At 31.5% G+C, this 18,827-nt stretch overlaps 2 protein-coding genes across 3 annotated transcripts; both read left to right on the top strand.

Moving 5' to 3' along the window:
* Positions 1-1,822: 1,822 nt before the first annotated feature.
* On the top strand, positions 1,823-6,418 carry LOC129318717 (uncharacterized). 2 transcript variants are annotated; one of them, XM_054963634.1, is made up of 3 exons: positions 1,823-1,961; positions 2,751-2,955; positions 5,796-6,418. In XM_054963634.1, the coding sequence occupies exons 2-3, from the start codon at positions 2,770-2,772 to the stop codon at positions 5,973-5,975; spliced, it is 366 nt and encodes a 121-aa protein (XP_054819609.1). In that variant the 5' UTR covers positions 1,823-1,961; positions 2,751-2,769; the 3' UTR covers positions 5,976-6,418. The 2 variants fall into 2 exon arrangements, with proteins under 2 accessions (XP_054819609.1, XP_054819608.1); XM_054963633.1 differs by having other exon boundaries at positions 1,833-1,961; positions 2,756-2,955.
* A 3,146-nt stretch (positions 6,419-9,564) lies between these two features.
* On the top strand, positions 9,565-12,549 carry LOC129318715 (receptor-like protein 37). Its single transcript, XM_054963632.1, has 2 exons — positions 9,565-10,518; positions 12,264-12,549. The coding sequence occupies exons 1-2, from the start codon at positions 9,585-9,587 to the stop codon at positions 12,266-12,268; spliced, it is 939 nt and encodes a 312-aa protein (XP_054819607.1). The 5' UTR covers positions 9,565-9,584; the 3' UTR covers positions 12,269-12,549.
* Positions 12,550-18,827: the final 6,278 nt, after the last annotated feature.

Here is an 18,827-nt window from a genome sequence, read left to right as displayed (position 1 = left end):
AATAATATCCAACAAACTGTTTTGAAGCGGGGACCAAATTGGAACTTGAATCCAAGGGATTAGCATGTTGATATGTCAATTTTTCATGGGTCTGAATTTATGAAAAAGTTGGGCTTGGCTTTTGTATGTAAAAAAACAAAAAAGAAAAAAGGAAAAAGATCTTTTCCTATATAATGTGAAGGAGATAAATGATGAGATAGAGGCCACGATAATTTACAAAATTGCCAAGAACAGTGAGTTTGGAGGACGAGAGTTTTGATGAGGAAACATTACATTTTACAATTTAAATATGATTGATCAACTAAAATTAATGTGAGTGCGACGAATTCTTGATATTCAAGTGATATTAATGAAATTTATATTATTCTTTTTGGTGATGGTGCAAGTTAGATGATTAGTTTGGCTTAGGGGAATCATGCAGTTTGTTTTGTCAAATTTTGTTGTTTTGGCAGATTTAGCAAATACTGGCCGTAGTTCTTTTCATGTAGCAAATAAAAAATATAGTCTTTTTTATAATAATTAGTGTTATCATGTTTTTTTAATCTTTAAATTTAATTTTATTTAAATTACTATAAATTTAAATTCAAAATGAATTTAATTTAATATAATTTAATAAATAACAATGTAAAATATAAAATTTTCACTCTCTTTGTTAAAAAAATATAAGTCAATTTTTTAAGGGTTAGATATTAAAAAATATAAGACATTTTTAATTTTTAAGGTATAATCATTATCATTTTCTAAAAGATAACCTTATTGAATAAATTTTTTTATATTATTTGAGAGTAAAATATTTTTAAATAGGAGTAAATATATAAAGATAGGGTTATTTAAAGAGAAATAACTACTCCCTCCATTTAAAAATGTAAGGCATTTTTAACTGAATTTTACTCTTTAATAAAGTAGTTACCTACTTTTAAATTAACCCTATTTTTTCATATTTATCCCTATTAAATACCCTACAATAAATATAAAGTCATTATCAATAGGGGCACTTTTGAAAAAAAATAATGATTACACATCGAAAAACTAAAAATTTCTTACATTTTTAAACTTTCAACTTCTCAAAAATATCTTATATTTTTAAATGGAAGGAGTACTTTATTTAGGGGTGAGATTTGATTAAAAATATCTTACATTTTTAAATGGGGGAGTATTAAGTATTAACTTCTCTGGTTTTGTGTAATTATTATGTTTGTATATTTATAAAAAATTAAATGTTTAATATATTTACATATGATATAAAAATATACAAAGATAATAGATATTTACACACACAGAATTTAAATTAGTATCTTCACAATTCATATATATTTTGCATTAGCATAAAATTGTGTAGCAGAATATGTTTCCACCCACTTTACATCTTTTTTTTAAGTAAACTTTATTTTTTTCAATATGATAAAAGGTTAAGAATCATTTTAATTGTTTGAATATTTTTTTTAAAGGAATGGAAATAGGAAAAAGAATCAAAATGAAAACTGTTTTTAATACTCCTCCGACCTTATATATTAGTCACCTTTTAAAAATAAAATTTAACCTATTTTATAAGTCATCAGTTGATGTAATTATTTTGTTTCAAACTAAAATATACAAATTATTCTTAAAATATAAGAGAAAGAAGACAGAAAAATATTATATTATTTATTTTTTTTATTTTTTATTTAAAATTTATATTTAAAATTTCAAGTACTTTTATTTTTTATATTTTTTTATTGATATTAATAAAATTAATATAAAATAATTTATAAATAAAATTGAAAGAGTACTATTTTAAATTTTGTATGGATGAGATAATTATTTTTGTTATTTGAGTAATAAACTTTCGGCCTATGCCTAAACCCCGACAAAACCGAATCTCTTGAGTAGCCGATCCACTTCGCTTCGCCGAGGGACGAGCATTCCACACTCCGTCGGACGCCGTCCACCGTTGTGAACCCTGCGTGGTTGTTCTCGGTCCGGTGAGATTGATTTGTTCAATCTGGCTTTGAGTCTATAATAGCCAATTTGTTCCCCGCGTCATCTGTTGCCGGCGTTGTTCTTCTTGCTTTGTTTTAATTTTTTCATTTTAATTTGGCTTTGAATCTGGTCGTGTAATCGTTTGAATATTGAGGCTTTTGAATTGGGAATATGTACTGATTGAGTTTATTTTTTATTGTTTATTTATTTGTTGTTATTATTATTATTTTTTGTGTACTAGTTTTTTGCTTGCATGGTGTGCAATTGGCTATTATACCTCTGCCCTCTTCATTTTGATTACTAGCGACTTGTATGATTTGGATTTTTTTTTTTTTGGTTGTTGCAGTGTTGGTTTGTTGTGTATTAACTTTCTGTTTATTAATCTTTTTATAGTATCATCAATTTAGAAAATTCTCGAGGTATTTGTGATGTATGATCTTGTAAATAACTTGGCTTGAAAATTAAACGGGTATTATATCAACTATGCACATTCCAAAGATTTCAGTGGCGGCAGATGCCCCCACTGAGTGTAATACAGGTCCGCCTATGGTCACTCACTTCGACTTCTGAGCATATTGTGACTGTTTTCATTTGTTTTGATATGAAGATATCTCATATTCCGCTTGTGGTCTCTGAGAATTAATAATGGATTCGAGAAATAAAAGTTTTTAAAAGCAGTTCTTAATTTATTGATTCCAAGTGCAGATGTATTAAAAACTATCATACAACTATGGTAATTGGGACTGTCGTTTTGATAATCTTCTGTTGAATGAGTGGAATTATGATTGCAGATTAGATTAACACAAGAAAATGAACAAGGATAAAATCTTCAAGCTAGCAAAGGGCTTCCGTGGAAGAGCCAAGAATTGCATAAGGATAGCTAGGGAAAGGGTAGAGAAGGCCTTGCAATATTCCTACAGAGATCGCCGTAACAAAAAGAGGGACATGCGCTCCCTTTGGATCCAACGGATTAATGCTGGCACCCGCATTCATGGTGTATGTATCACTCCCTCTTTTCCCGCTTACTAATTATTAGTTTGCAGAGGATTAGTCCTCTTAGTTATTACTCATATTAGAGACTAGTCTCTGCCCTATATCCACGCACCAGATTTCTGTATAATATTTTATCCAAATGGGTTGTTATTATGAAAATTTGAAGCTTTCTGTAACTCCTTAATCTAGTTGTCTTCTTTATTCATTTTATTTTTATATCTTATGACTTGCAAAAATGTGTTTGCATATATCGAATAATCTCATGAATCTAGGTTAAGGATTGATTTTTTAAGTATCATAATTGCCTTTGGGACTTCCTTCTCAATGTTATTGTATCACATGGTAGTTGACTGCTGTCTTACTTTAAATGCACGGCTCCTTTAAATAGGCTGCATGGGTACCTTAAGGTCATGTAGGAGTGCTAGTTTAATTGATTTTTCCATCTTTCTCATCTTGTTGTTTTAAGACATTTTCCCCTTTCTTTGTTCCCCCCTTTCGGGTTTCCACACCACTTTTTTTTTTTTTGATATTACTGGACTGGCCTCCCTTTTCTTTTATTTATGCCAATTTTCTCCTTTTCACATCTCAGATTATTGTCCACAGACTATTCTAGTCATCAATTTTTCTTTGGTTTTTCGTGATAGGAAATGACCATGGTTTCCCAAGTTCCAACCATTTCAAAGTATCATTTGCTCTTGAGTGATCTCGATTTTTCCTTGCTTCTTGATTGCTTCATCTGGAACCTTAGTTTCTTCAGAAAATGTATTTACCAGCATTAGTTGTTGGTGAATCAGAAAAGGATTCTCTACTCTGTAATGTAGAGTGGATCCCCTGCAGTATTTGCAGGGTGCAGTCATCACATATTAGCCACTAGATTTATCCCAATGATTGATATCAAGACTTGTAGCAGTTAAGTTTCTGTTTTCAACTTGTTTTGTAAAATCAATGCATTCCACCTTGTGTGGTGCATTCTTCTCTTCAGTCAGGGTTTTCTTTTTTAAAATTATTTTGTTTCAATTTTAAGCCAAAAGTGCACCTTTGATCATCTAACTTTATTCTAGGTTTCCAATTGATCCTTCATTTTATAAATCGTCTATTTAGTCCCCTAACCTTACCATCATTAATCTAATTGGAAGAAAATGCTGACATGGCAATTTTAACCGCTCACAAAGCATTCTCAATTGTTGATTTTTTAATCAAATCATTTGAAGTTTTTAAATTAAAATAAGCCACAAAAGACACTTCATAGTTTTTAAAATCAATTTCAGCATTTCTGGCTGACTTTCATCAACATTTTTTGTTAATTAGATTAATGTGCTAGGGTTAGGGGATTAAAAAGAGACTTTATAAAATTAAAGGGTCAAATTGAAACCTTTTGTGAAGTTAGAGGAAAAAAAGTGCACTTTTACCTAATTTTAATTTTTTACTGGCGTGTGTCAAGCTTCTAACCATTTGATAGACATGTATACATGCACCTCGATCAAAAGAATGATTGCAGGGGGATGTTCTTCATCTGTAGCATGCCATTTATTATCGATAATATGATCATCTATTGGTTAAGAATAAAGAATTTTCTTTTTAGAGGATTTTTCCTTTAGTGGATTTAAAAATGTTAAGGATGTGAAGAGGAGGATATGAGAGAAGAAGGAGGTCCAAGCAAAAATGAATTTGTGGATCTTGGAACTAATATGGTTGGCTCAGAAGGAATTTGAATTGTTCGTGGCTTTTAGTAGTTGAAATGGTCTGGCTTGCATGCAGTCATTACGTGAATCGAACATTGTTCTGAATTGTTTGATTTTATTGATGTCTGCCTTTCGGCATCCATTTTTTCTTTTCTTCATTAATTGGAGAGATGTGCGTGGTAAAGCTATCAAATTACTACTTGATTGAAAATCTTGAACTTTGTTTCTCTTTTCTATTTCTGCTAGAGCCTCTTTTAATTGAATATCTGTGTTCATGTGTGGTTCTATCTTGGTGTCACTATGTATATTCTCGTCTTAGTCATAAAAAAAATTATGGAAAACTATATTTACTGAAGATATTTGTCTTGTCTATTTTTACTGTCATTGTTTCTATTTCATAATTTTTTGCTGTCTACTTTTTAGTGAAAGCCTACCCTATCCTCCTTTATCTAATTTCCATAACACTAACATTAAATTTTTGAATTTAATTAAAATAAAAAAGTTGCATTCCTACGTAAACAATTTTGCTATCATGATATCATTTGAGTCCCTTGTCTAAAGTCAGATGAGTTCTGGTATTTTATAGAGATTTTGCATTTCTATAGAACTCGAATCTGAGGAAAATGTCATGCGTAATGTTTAAACTTCAGTTTGTCCATTGGCTGGTATGCTTAATTCTATTCATGTGTGGAGCCAGCCAATTTAAACAACTCACCTGCAAAATCGGTTTATTTTTTCTCTCGCTGAAGCTTTTGATTTTGGGTTACCTTGTAGCCTTACCTCCTCGTTAACAAACAGGGCAGCCACTTCTGTGCCTGTCAATGGTTGTGCCATATATCTACTGGACTTGGACAAACCAGTATGAACTCTATACTGTGTATGAGTAGGAGTTGGGAAGTCCAGTTAGGCTCATGGTTTGGTACTTTTTTCCTTCACTAGTTGCACATTGAACAAACATCGACTTGCTCTTATCTTATGGCTTGGTTTAAATCATGATAACATGGTTTTGCATTGATAAGGAGGAATTTTGACTTCTTTATTTAAAATTTCATTCAATTTTAAAGCAGGATTAGATATATCTGCAGAAGTTTAGTAACCATCTAGAGTGGTCAATCAATGTTCTGACCCTTGGTCACTTGTCTCCTTGGTTTTGCTGGACAGGTTAACTATGGGAACTTCATGCACGGGCTGATGAAGGAGAATATCCAGCTTAACAGGAAGGTTTTGTCAGAGATTTCCATGCATGAGCCTTATAGCTTCAAGGCTTTGGTAGACATTTCTCGAACTGCTTTTCCTGGAAACAAAAATGTGGTCATTCCTCCGAGAAAGGTGGCCTTCTAAATCGTTTGCCATTTAAGCACCAGATTAATTAGCTTGTAACAGTAGAATGGTTGAGTATCTTCATGCATTTTTCCTCTTGTACTTAATTAATTAATTACTATCTGTGATCTGCTCGTTTTGTTGGATGCTGCCTCAGTGTTGGTACAATTTGGCCTTGCTGGGATTTTTTACTTTTCTCATAACACATACAAGTTGTTGCCATCTAAAGAGAGAACCACCTAATGGACCTACATTAGTGACCACTGGATTGACCGGTGTGACCCGATTTCAGTTCAGTCGACCCGGCTTCAACCTAGGAAATTTAGTTAAGCTGGCAGGTTTAATGGGTTGACCTGTGTTAGATTAGATTAGATTTTATTTTTTTATTCCTTTTCTCTTTTGAATATTGAACCCTAAATCAAATTTGAATCCTTGAATTAATATTTTTAATATTTTCATTTTGTTATTGTCAGAAACTTTTAATTAATGTTTGTATAAGACATGTATAAGGTTTGATGGAAATTTTCATTTTCTTGGGACTCGAATGATTTTTTTATTTAAATATTACTATTTTTTATAATATGTTATATTATTTTAATTATGACTGATTTGATTTAAGGTTACTTTTTGTTGGGTCTTTTAACCCTTAAATTATTACCTTGTTGATAAGTATCATATTTCATCCTTGATTATCTTCTTCGAAACTATAATGAAAATGATAAGTTTCTGGCATTTAATTCACTTAATTTTTTTTATATAAAAAAAATAACATGATGATGGGCTGTGAAACTTGGGGCAAAAGTGAATCACTGTACTTTGCCTTGTTTTGAGGGACACGGCTTTGACGATGAAGTTTACGTTAGAACAAGCATAAAACATACTGAAATATACAGTCATGTTTTTAAGTTTTTTACATTACAAGATAATTTGATTAAATCATATAAAGAATTTAAATGTTAACCAATGTGTGATAATAATTCGATTCTGCGAGAAATTTACCATAAGTTTAGTTGAAATAGTTTTACATATATTTGAAATTTTACCATAGAATAATTATATTATAGTGATGTTAAAATTGTAAGAAACTGTTAATAAGGGTTGGGTTTAATAAAAATGGATTATTTTTTTACAACGTAATGAATTAAGGTTTAAATTCTTATTGGTCCATATTTAGTGTTCAATCTTACTTTGAATAAATCTCTAATAAGAAATTATTGTATGTACTAAAATTATTTTATATTGTTATGTAAAAAAAAAAGATAAAAACACATTAAATTTATTGAATCTTTCTCTCTTGGATATTTGATTTCTCTCTATTCTTCTCTCGTAAGAGAGGAAATTGAAATGAATTGCATGCATAATGTAATAATAAAAAAATATTACATGAGAAAACTTGAGGTACTTGATTTAGTGACACAATACTCTGGTAAGATTTTTGTCAAACTTGTTTAATCAGAATTAAACGTAGGCAATTATATATTACGAGTTTGTTGATATATTGTAAGAAAGAATAATTTTCTCAACAAGCAGCCTATAACTATGCGAAGCTCAATTGAAAAAAACTAATTCTCATTTTTGAAAGAAAATATTACATATTTTAGAATATGCAGTTCATTTCAATTATATAAAAATAACATATACTCTAAGCAATAATTGATTATTCGTGCAGAGACTTGAATTGAACAAAGTATGCCCGGAAATTGCTAGGAATCATGCCATGTTGCTGTCAATTCTTTGCCATTTTTCCAACTGCTTTTAGAAAGTAGAATGAAAAGTAGAAAATGATAGTGCTTTTCCAAAGCCTTTTTTTTTTTTTGGTATCGGCCTTTCCCTTCCTTTTTTCTCTCTCTTCCTCCTTTATCTTTTTCTCTCTCTGATCTCTCTCTCCCCCTACCCTTCTCGATCGTTTCAATTCAATGTTTCCGAGTGATAATGACTTTTGAAATGTAATTGCGATGAAGAAAATCTTGCATCTGGTGGGTATAGAGTATTAAAAAAAAAAATAGATGCTTTCTATAATAACTGCATATTCTAACAACTTAAGTATGGGAGGAAAACAATTTACTTTAACCATAGGAGGCTTCAAAGTCATTATTACCCTTACTACCCTTATTGTAGATTAAAAAAGGTTTTTAACAATTCACAGCATGAATTTACTTTGAAAGCATTAACTGGTAACTGATTTTACAATGGGTTGAAAGAATTGATGTAATTTTAGGTAAGAATTGAAAATTTTCAAGTAAAAAGAATTTGTGAAAAAAATGATCAATCTTTGATATTCCATATTGGCAAAGTCTTGATGTGAACTGCAATCATGATGTAGGTGATGCGTGTGAAAAAAGATGTTTATAATAGTCTTGTTGGTACTCTTATGCACATAAATTGGAAGATAGCGGGATGAAATCAATGCTAGGCTAGACTTTACCAAAATGAGAATAAGAAAACACTTATTTGTATGACCTGAAGAGAAAAAGAGGACTTACTTACCTCTAGCTGTACACACATTATTTGAATAGCATAAAACATTAAGCTTATGTGGTTATTTGTATGTTATTAAGATGTCACAAAAGGGATTCTTCTAATGTGAAAATGATAATGCCAATGAAAGATTTGAAGGTATTAATTTTGAAATCTCATGATTGTCATGCAATCATTCATTGATGCAACAACTATATATTACCATTGGCTATTGGCTATTTGAGACATTTTGAAAGATAATATGAGATGCACTATTACAAGGCTGTGTATTTTCTTAAATACTATTGGCAACAAAGGCATTCAACAAACTATGCGAAGCTAAATTGAAGAAACTAATTCTCACTTTCAAAATAAAAAATTACACATTTTAGAACATCTAGTTCATTTAGATTGTATAGAAATAACATACACTCTAAGCAATATATAATTGATTATTCATGCAAAGAGTTGAATAAAGCACATGCCCAGAATTTGCCAGGAATCAAGCTGTGTTGCTGTCAATCCTTTGCCATTTTTCCAACTGCTTTTACAAAGTAGAATGAAAAGTAAAAAATGATAGTGCTTGGGCCTTAATCATAGTGCTTTTCCATTTTTCTAATGAGACACCATAATAAAAAATGATAATTATATTAGCCGTGAAGGTTGGGAAAAAATGGTAGACACTAGTGCCTTGCTTTGAGGGGGCATAACGTGGACTTTGACTAATATAGTTTCACAATAGAACAAGCATAAAACATATACTTACATATACAGTCATATTTATTTTTAGGTTTATAATTTTGCAATATAATTGAAGATAGTTTTTCAAAGGTTATCCAATTTAAGATAGTCATTTAATGGCAATAATCATAATATTTGAACTAGACATACCAGCTAGTAAACAAAAGCATTATATCGATCATAATTTAAAATAATATGTAAATCACCATATATTCATTTCATTACAACTGGTTGTTACTTTGGAAAATATTACTGCTAATGATAATTTTTTTTGTGATATAACATGCGTTGTTTGCCACGCGAAGGAAAAAAAGATCCCAACTTTTAAATAACTTTTAAAATAACATATTGTAATCTCTATAAATAGATTCCCCACAAGTCCCTATACTTGTATCACCAATTGATAGATTGACTTGCCAAGAGAAAAGAACAATGAGGATATTCATTGGGTTTCTCAAATTCATACTGTTAGCCATACTAGTGCTTGAGTATGGGGTCCTTGCTCCTAATTCATGGAGAGCTACAAGCACAGTGGTTCATTGCATAGAGAGGGAGAGGCAAGCCTTGCTTCAGTTTAAGGATGGCCTTGGGGCGGATGACTCAGGCATTTACGCATGGTCTTTATGGGGCAGTCAGAAGCACAAGAGAGATTGCTGTCAATGGGAGGGAGTTTATTGCAGCAACCAAACAGGGCATGTCTTGATGCTCCAACTTGCTGGTGATGATGATTCAAACCAATCGCTTTTGAAAGGTAACATCAGTGCATCATTGATGGAGTTGCAATACTTGATGTATTTCAACCTTAGTTTCAATTCTTTTGAAGATGGCTATATCCCTGAATTCTTTGGCTCTCTAAGAAACCTAAAGTACCTTGATCTTCAAAGATGTAACTTAAAAAAGGGAAATATTCCAAGTCAACTAGAGAATCTCTCACAATTGCTGTATCTTGATCTCTCGAAAAATTATTTTTTTAGAGGAGAAATACCTTATCAACTTGGGAATCTCTCACGATTGCAACACCTTGATCTCTCAACCAATCAACTTGAAGGAGTAATACCTTATCAACTTGGGAATCTCTCACAATTGCAACACCTTGATCTCTCATCTAACAGACTTGAAGGAGAAGTACCTTATCAACTTGGGAATCTCTCACAATTGCAACATCTTGATCTCTCATCTAATGAACTTGAAGGAGTCGTGCCTTATCAATTGGGAAATCTTTCAAGATTGCAATATCTTGATCTCTCATATAACAACCTTGGAGGAGTAATACGTTTTCAACTTGGGAACCTTTCAAACTTGCAAAAGCTTTTCCTTGGTTCAAATGATGGTGCTATCAAAATTGACGAAAAGAATGGTGGTGGAGGTGAGTGACTCTCTGGTCTCACAAGTTTGACCCATCTTAAGTTAGTGAACATAACCAATGTCAAATCTTCTTACAAGTGGCTGCAAATGATTGGAGAGCTACCGAGGTTGAAAGAATTGATGCTACCCAACAATGACCTTTTAGATCAGCATATCCTTTCAATACCCTCTTTAAAATTTAATTTCTCTTCTCTTCACGTGATTGATCTATCTGACAATAAATTCACCTCATCCTCAATATTCCATTGGATCTCAAATCTTAGCTCCAATTTTAATTAGAGGAAGAGAAGTGCACTTTTACCTAATTTTAATTTTAATTTTAATTTTTTACTGGCATGTGTCAAGCTTCTAACCATTAGATAGACATGTGATACATGAACCTCGATCAAAAGAATGATTGTAGGGGGATGTTCTTCATCAGTAGCATGCCATTTATTATCAATAATATGATCATCTATTGGTTAAGAATAAAGAATTTTCTTTTTAGAGGATTTTCCTTTAGTGGATTTAAAAATGTTAAGGATGTGAAGAGGAGGATATGACAGAATAAGGAGGTCCAAGCAAAAATGAATTTGTGGATCTTGGAACTAATATGGTTGGCTCAGAAGGAATTTGAATTGTTCGTGGCTTTTAGTAGTTGAAATGGTCTGGCTTGCATGCAGTCATTACGTGAATCGAACATTTTTCTGAATTGTTTGATTTTATTGATGTCTGCCTTTCGGCATCCATTTTTTCTTTTCTTCATTAATTGGAGAGATGTGCGTGGTAAAGCTATCAAATTACTACTTGATTGAAAATCTTGAACTTTTTTTCTCTTTCCTATTTCTGCTAGAGGCTCTTTTAATTGAATATCCGTGTTCATGTGTGGTTCTATCTTGGTGTCACTATGTATATTCTTGTCTCAGTCATAAATTTTTTTTTTGGAAAACTATTTACTGAAGATATTTGTCTTGTCTATTTTTACTGTCATTTTTTCTATTTCATAATTTTTTGCTGTCTATTTTTTAGTGAAAGCCTACCCTATCCTCCTTTATCTAATTTTCGTAACACTAACATTAAATTTAAGAATTTAATTAAAATAAAAAAGTTGCATTCCTATGTAAACAATTTTGCTATCATGATATCATTTGAGTCCCTTGTCTAAAGTCAGATGAGTTCTGGTATTGTATAGAGATTTTGCATTTCTATAGAACTCGAATCTGAGGAAAATGTCATGCATAATGTTTAAACTTCAGTTTGTCCATTGGCTGGTATGCTTAATTTTATTCATTTGTGGAGCCAGCCAATTTAAACAACTCACCTACAAAATCGGTTTATTTTTTCTCTCACTGAAGCTTTTGATTTTGGGTTACCTTTTAGCCTTACCTCCTTGTTAACAAACAGGGCAGCCACTTCTGTGCCTGTCAATGGTAGTGCCATATATCTACTGGACTTGGACAAACCAATATGAAATCTATACTGTGTATGAGTAGGAGTTGGGAAGTCCAGTTAGGCCCATGGTTTGGTACTTTTTTCCTTCACTAGTTGCACATTGAACAAACATAGACTTGCTCTTATCTCATGGCTTGGTTTAAATCATGATAACATGGTTTTGCATTGATAAGGAGGAATTTTGACTTCTTTATTTAAAATTTCATTCAATTTTAAAGCAGGATTAGATATATCTGCAGAAGTTTAGTAACCATCTAGAGTGGTCAATCAATGTTCTGACCCTTGGTCACTTGTCTCCTTGGTTTTACTGAACAGGTTAACTATGGGAACTTCATGCACGGGCTGATGAAGGAGAATATCAAGCTTAACAGGAAGGTTTTGTCAGAGATTTCCATGCATGAGCCTTATAGCTTCAAGGCTTTGGTAGACATTTCTCGAACTGCTTTTCCTGGAAACAAAAATGTGGTCATTCCTCCGAGAAAGGTGGCCTTCTAAAGCATTTGCCATTTAAGCATCAAATTAAGTAGTTTGTAACAGTAAAATGGTTGAGTATCTTCATGAATTTTTCCCCTTGTGCTCAATTAATTAATGACTATCTGCAGTCTCCTTGTTTTGTTGGGTGCTGCCTCAGTGTTGGTACAATTTTGTCTTGCTGGAATTTTTTACTTTTCTCATAACACATACAAGATGTTGCCATCTAATGAGAAAACCACCTAATGGACCTACATTAGTGACCACTGGGTTGACCGGTGAACCGGCCGAACTGGTCACTTTGTGAGCCGATTTCAGCCCAATGAACCCAGCTTCAACATAGGAAATCTAGTTAACTTGACAGGTTTAATAGGTTGACCTAAATTAGATTATATTTAATTTTATTTCTTTTCTCTTTTGAATATTGAACCCTAAATTAAATTTGAATCTTTGAATTAATATTTTTAATGTTTTCATTTTATTATTATCAGAAACTTATAATTAATGTTTCTGTAAGATACGTAAAAGATTTGATGGACGAATTTTTCATTTTCTTAAGAGATGGATGAATTTTTCGACTTGAATACTTTTTTATTTAAATATTATTATTTTTTATGGTCAAATATGAATATTTAATATATTTAAATTATATTATATTATTTTAATCATGAGATTTAAGATTAACCTTTTGTTGGGTCTTTAACCCTTTAACTATTGTCTCTACAATGACCAGTTCTTTTTTTAGTACTTTCTTGATAAGTATCATATATAATCCTTGCTCATCTTCTTATAAATTAGAATGAAAATGATAATTTTTTTGAATCAAATTCACCAATTTTTTTATTAAAAAACTGAAAATGATGATGAGACGTGAAATTTGGGGCAAAAGTGAATCACTGTATTTTTCTTTGCCTTGTTTCGAGGGACATGACTTTGATAATGAAGTTTACATTAGAATAAACATAAAATATATATAAATTTTAAGTCAACTTAGCAGGTTTAATGGGTTGATCTGGATTAGATTAAATTTTATTTTATTTTTCTTTTTTTTCCTTTTATCTTTTGAATATTAAACTCTAAATCAAATATAAATCTCTAAATTAATATTCTAAATGTTTGCATTTTATTATTATTAGAAACTTATAATTAATATTTGTATGAGATGAAAATAAGATTTTATGGATGAATTTTTTATTTTCTTGAGACTTAAAGAATTTTTTAGTTAAATATTACTATTTTTCATAGTCAAATATGAATATTTAATATATTTAAATTATATTATATTATTTTAATCATGATTAATCTGATTAAGGGTTAATCTTTGGTTAGATCTCAAACTCTTAAGCCATTTCCTTAATCAGGTCAATGACTGATTGAGTTTTTAATATTTTTTTGATGGGTGTCACTTGCTCATCCTTGATTATGTTCTTAAAAATTAGAATGAAAATGATGAGTTTTTTTTTAATCAAATTAACCGATTTTTTTTATATAAAAAATGAAAAATGATGATGAGACGTGAACCTTGGGACAAAAGTCAATCACTTACTTTTCTTTGCCTTGTTTGGAGGGACATGACTTTTATAACTAAGTATACATTAGAACAAATATAAGACACACTGAAGTGTGCAGTCATGTTTTTGTGTTTTTTGCATTGCAAGATAATTTGATTAAACCATAAAATAATATAGACAATTTAAATGCTAACCAATTTGTGACAAAAATTGGATTCTGGGAGAAATTTGCCATAAGTTTAGTTGAAATAGTTTTACATATATTTGAAATTTTATTATAGAATAATTATATTATATGATATTAAAATCATAAGAAATTATTAACAAGAGTTGGGTGTAATAAAATGGGTTAATTTCTTACAATGTAACGAATTAATATTTAAATTCTTGCTGATCCATACTTAATGCGTAAACTTATCTTGAATAGAATTATGTCCAAAACGAGAATTATTATACGCAACAAAATTATTTTATATTGTTATGTGAAAACAAAAGATAAAATGCGTTAAATTTATTAAATATTTCTCTCCTGTATTTGATTTCTCTCTATTCTTTCCTAAGAGAGGAAATTGAAATGAATTGCATGCATAATGTAATAATAAAAAATATTACATGAAAAAAAACTTGAGGTACTAGATTTAGTGACACAATACTTTGGTAAGATTTTTGTCATACCTGTTTAATCACGGATTAAACGTAGGTAAATATATCACAAGTTTGTTGATATATCATGAGAAAGAATAATTGTCTCAACAAGCAGCCTATAACTATCCGAAGCCAAATTGAAGATGCTAATTCTCACTTTTGAAAGAAAATATTACACATTTTAGAATATGCAGTCCATTTCAATTGTATAAAAATAACATACACTCAAGTGATAATTGATTATTGATGCAGAGACTTGAATTGAACAAAGTATGGCCGGAAATTGCTAGGAATCAAGCCATGTTGGTGTCAATTCTTTGCCATTTTTCTAGTTGCTTTTGGAAAGTAGAATGAAAAGTAAAAAAAAATGATAGTGCCTGGGCCTTAATGATAGTGCTTTTCCATTTTTCTAACTGCTTTTTTAGACACCAGAATAAAAAACGGTAATTATATTGGCCGTGAAGGCTGGGGTAAAAGCGATAGACACTGGTGCCTTGCTTCGAGGGGGGACAACTTGGACTTTGACTTATATAATTTCAAAATAGAACAAGCATAAAACATACACTTACATATATAGTCATATTTTTAGGTTTATAACTTTACAATATAATTTGATAAAATCATAAAATATTGTAAATTAAATGCAAGATAATTTTTCAAATGTTATCCAATTTGAGATAGTCATTTAATGGAAATCATCATAATATTTGAACTAGGCATACTAGCTAGTAACAAAAGAATTATATTGATCATAATTCAAAATAATACGCAAATAATTATATATTCATTTAATTACAACTGGTTGTTACTCTGGAAAATCTTAGTGTTAATAATTTTTTTTCCTGTGATATAACATGCATTGTCTGCCATGCAAAGGCAAAAAAAGATCCCAACTTTTAAATAAATTTTAAAATAACATATTGTACTCTCTATAAATAGATTCCCCACAAGTCCCTATACTCATATCACCAATTGATAGATTGACTTGCTAAGAGAAAAGAACAATGAGGATATTCATTGGGTTTCTCAAATTCATACTGTTACCCATAATAGTGCTTGAGTATGGGGTCCTTGCTCTTAATTCATGGAGATCTACAAGTACAATGGTTCATTGCATAGAGAGGGAGAGGCAAGCCTTGCTTCAATTTAAGGATGGCCTTAGGGCAGATGACTCAGGCCCATACGCATGGTCTTCATGGGGTAGTCAGAAGCACAAGAGAGATTGTTGTCAATAGGAGGGAGTTCATTGCAGCAACCAAACAGGGCATGTCATGATGCTCCACCTTCCTCGTGATGATCCAAACCAATTGTCTTTGCAAGGTCACATTAGTGCATCGTTGATGGAGTTGCAATACTTAATGTATCTCAACCTTAGTTTCAATTATTTTGAAGACAGTAATATCCTCAAATTCTTTGGCTCTCTAAGCAACCTATAGTACCTTGATCTTAAATACTGTTTTTTAGGAAGTGGAAATATTCTGAGTCAACTTGAAAATCTCTCACAACTGTAGTATCTTGATCTCTCTGGAAATAATTTTTTTAAAGGAGAAATACCTTATCAACTTGGTAATCTCTCACGATTGCAACACCTTGATCTCTCATCCAACAGACTTGAAGGAGAAGTACCTTATCAACTTGGGAATCTCTCATGATTGTAATATCTTGATCTCTCATCCAACTCACTTGAAGGAGTAGTACCTTATCAATTGGGAAATCTTTCAAGATTGCAATATCTTGATCTCTCATCTAACAAGCTTGGAGGAGTAATACCTTTTCAACTTGGGAACCTTTCAAACTTGCAAAAGCTTTTCCTTGGTTCATATGATGGTGCTATCAAAATTGATGAAAAGAATGGTGGTGGAGGTGAGTGGCTCTCTGGTCTGACAAGTTTGACCCATCTTAAGTTAGTGAACATAACCAATGTCAAATCTTCTTACAAGTGGCTGCAAATGATTGGAGAGCTACCGAGGTTGAAAGAATTGATGCTACTAACAATGACCTTTCATATCAGTATATCCTTTCAATACCTTCTTTAAAATTTAATTCCTCTTCTCTTCATGTGATTGATCTATCTGGCAATAAATTCATATCATCTTCAATATTCCATTAGATCTCATATCTTGGCTCCAATTTTGTTAATTTGGACCTTAGTGATAATCACCTCAAGGGTGGATTTAAATCCTTAGGGAATCTATGTACCTTATGTTCATTATCCCTGGAGTATAACCATTTGAGTGAAGACCTTCTGACAATCCTTTAATCTCTTTCTAGATGTGCTAGATATTCTTTACAAGAGTTGAACCTACAGGACAACCAAATCAGTGGCACACTAGTTAACCTTTCTGCATTCACATCTTTAGAGACATTTGACATTTCAAAGAATTTGCTAAATGGGTCAATACCTGAAGATCTTCAATTTCCCTCTTCATTAGAGACTTTAAATATTAGGTCCAACTCTTTGAAAGGTACTTTCACTGAATTCCATTTTGCTAATATGCCTAGCTTAAAAAATTTAGTCCTATCTTTCAACGTATTGGCTTTGAACTTTAGCCACAACTGGATTCTATCATTTCAATTGCAAGCCATGTATGTGGGGTCTTATAAGTTAGGTCCTGGTTTTCCCAAATGGTTGCAAACTCAAAATAATTTCATTGCCCTTAATATTTCCAACTCTGAAATTTCAAGTCCAATTCCAAGTGGTTTTGGGCATTGTTAACACCAAAGCTAGTTTACTTGAATATTTTATGCAATAACTTTGCTGGTACAATACCAAGTGTTCCCTTGAAATCCATCTCTAATGCTTGGATATCTGTGGCCTCCAATCATTTTGAGGGTGAAATTCCACAATTTCTACATAGAGCGGGCATTCTTGATGTATCGGATAAAATTTTTCAGATGTTCACCATTTTTTATGTTCAACAAAGGCATCTTCTATGCAGATGTTAGATTTGTCTAACAATAAACTATTTGGAGAGCTTCCTAATTGCTGGGATCAATTTAAATCATTAGTCTTTTTGGACATACGTGATAACAATTTTTTAGGAGAACTTCCTACTTATATTGGCTCTCTAAAGAGTCTTGAAAAACTGATATTGAGAAATAATAAGTTTACTGGACAATTGCCTATTACCTTGAGGAATTGCACAAATTTAGAGCTTCTAGATGTAGGGGAAAACAATTTCTTTAGACAAATACCTTCATAGATTGGAATTAGTTTACATGAGCTAAAAATTTTATCACTTTGAAATAATAACTTCTCTAGAAACATACCAATCTGTCAAGCCTTAATTTCTTGGATCTCTCATGGAACAATCTTTTAGGAAAGATACTTAGATGCTTTGGAAACTTTACACAAATGGCTTTAAATGATGGTTTATATCCTTTTGATGATTTATTTGGCATTGATGATTATGTGGAATTTTCATCTAAGATGAGTGTGTTGCTAATGTGGAAAGGTATGGAACAAACCTTTAGAAAAACAATTCTTTTAAAAGGCATTGACCTTTCAAGCAATCAATTTATGGGAGGGATTCCAACTAAATTAAGAAACTTAGTTCGAATGGTATCTCTGAACTTATCAAAAAATCAATTGACTGGAGACATTCCTTTAGAGATTGGACACTTAACATCATTAGACTCTATTGATTTATCAAGAAATCATTTCTATGGTCCAATTCCTTCTAGCCTTACTCAGATTTATGGTCTCTCAGTGTTGGATTTGTCAAAGAACAACCTTTCTGGAAAAATTCCAATTGGCACACAACTGCAAAGTTTCAATAGCTCAAGTTATGAAGGAAATCTTGACCTTTATGGAAAGCCACTTGAGAAAATATGTCCAGAGGAGGAGAAACCTTAAGAGCCAACTAAATTTAAAGAAGACGAGCATGAATCAATTCTTTCCAAAGAGTTCTATTGGTGCATGTCATTGGGATTTATCACAGGATTTTGTGGGATTTTTGGGTCAATACTTTTCAATCGCTCTTGGAGACATGCCTACTTCAGATTTCTATACAATTTGACAAATGGTGTGGTTGTTCTAACCATGATAAATATGACTAGAGATGCAATGAGTGGCTCAAAGGTTACCTGGTAATCAATTATAGATGCATCTTTTCTTTAATTTTCTATTTAAAGTTTATATATATATTTTTTAAAAATACAACTAATATTTTTTCCCCTTTCATTTTGTAGGGACTAGGGTGAAGACCTCCAAGTTTAAAGTGGGATGGCATGCTATGATGGATATATGACA

The sequence above is a fragment of the Prosopis cineraria genome, unplaced genomic scaffold (genome assembly GCF_029017545.1).
Source record: "Prosopis cineraria cultivar Desert tree isolate PC_DT_omini unplaced genomic scaffold, ASM2901754v1 PC8, whole genome shotgun sequence".
In the NCBI taxonomy this organism is placed as follows: domain Eukaryota; kingdom Viridiplantae; phylum Streptophyta; class Magnoliopsida; order Fabales; family Fabaceae; genus Prosopis; species Prosopis cineraria.
The sequence above is the reverse complement of the archived record's forward strand: the minus strand, read 5'-3'. Positions and strand labels throughout refer to the sequence as shown.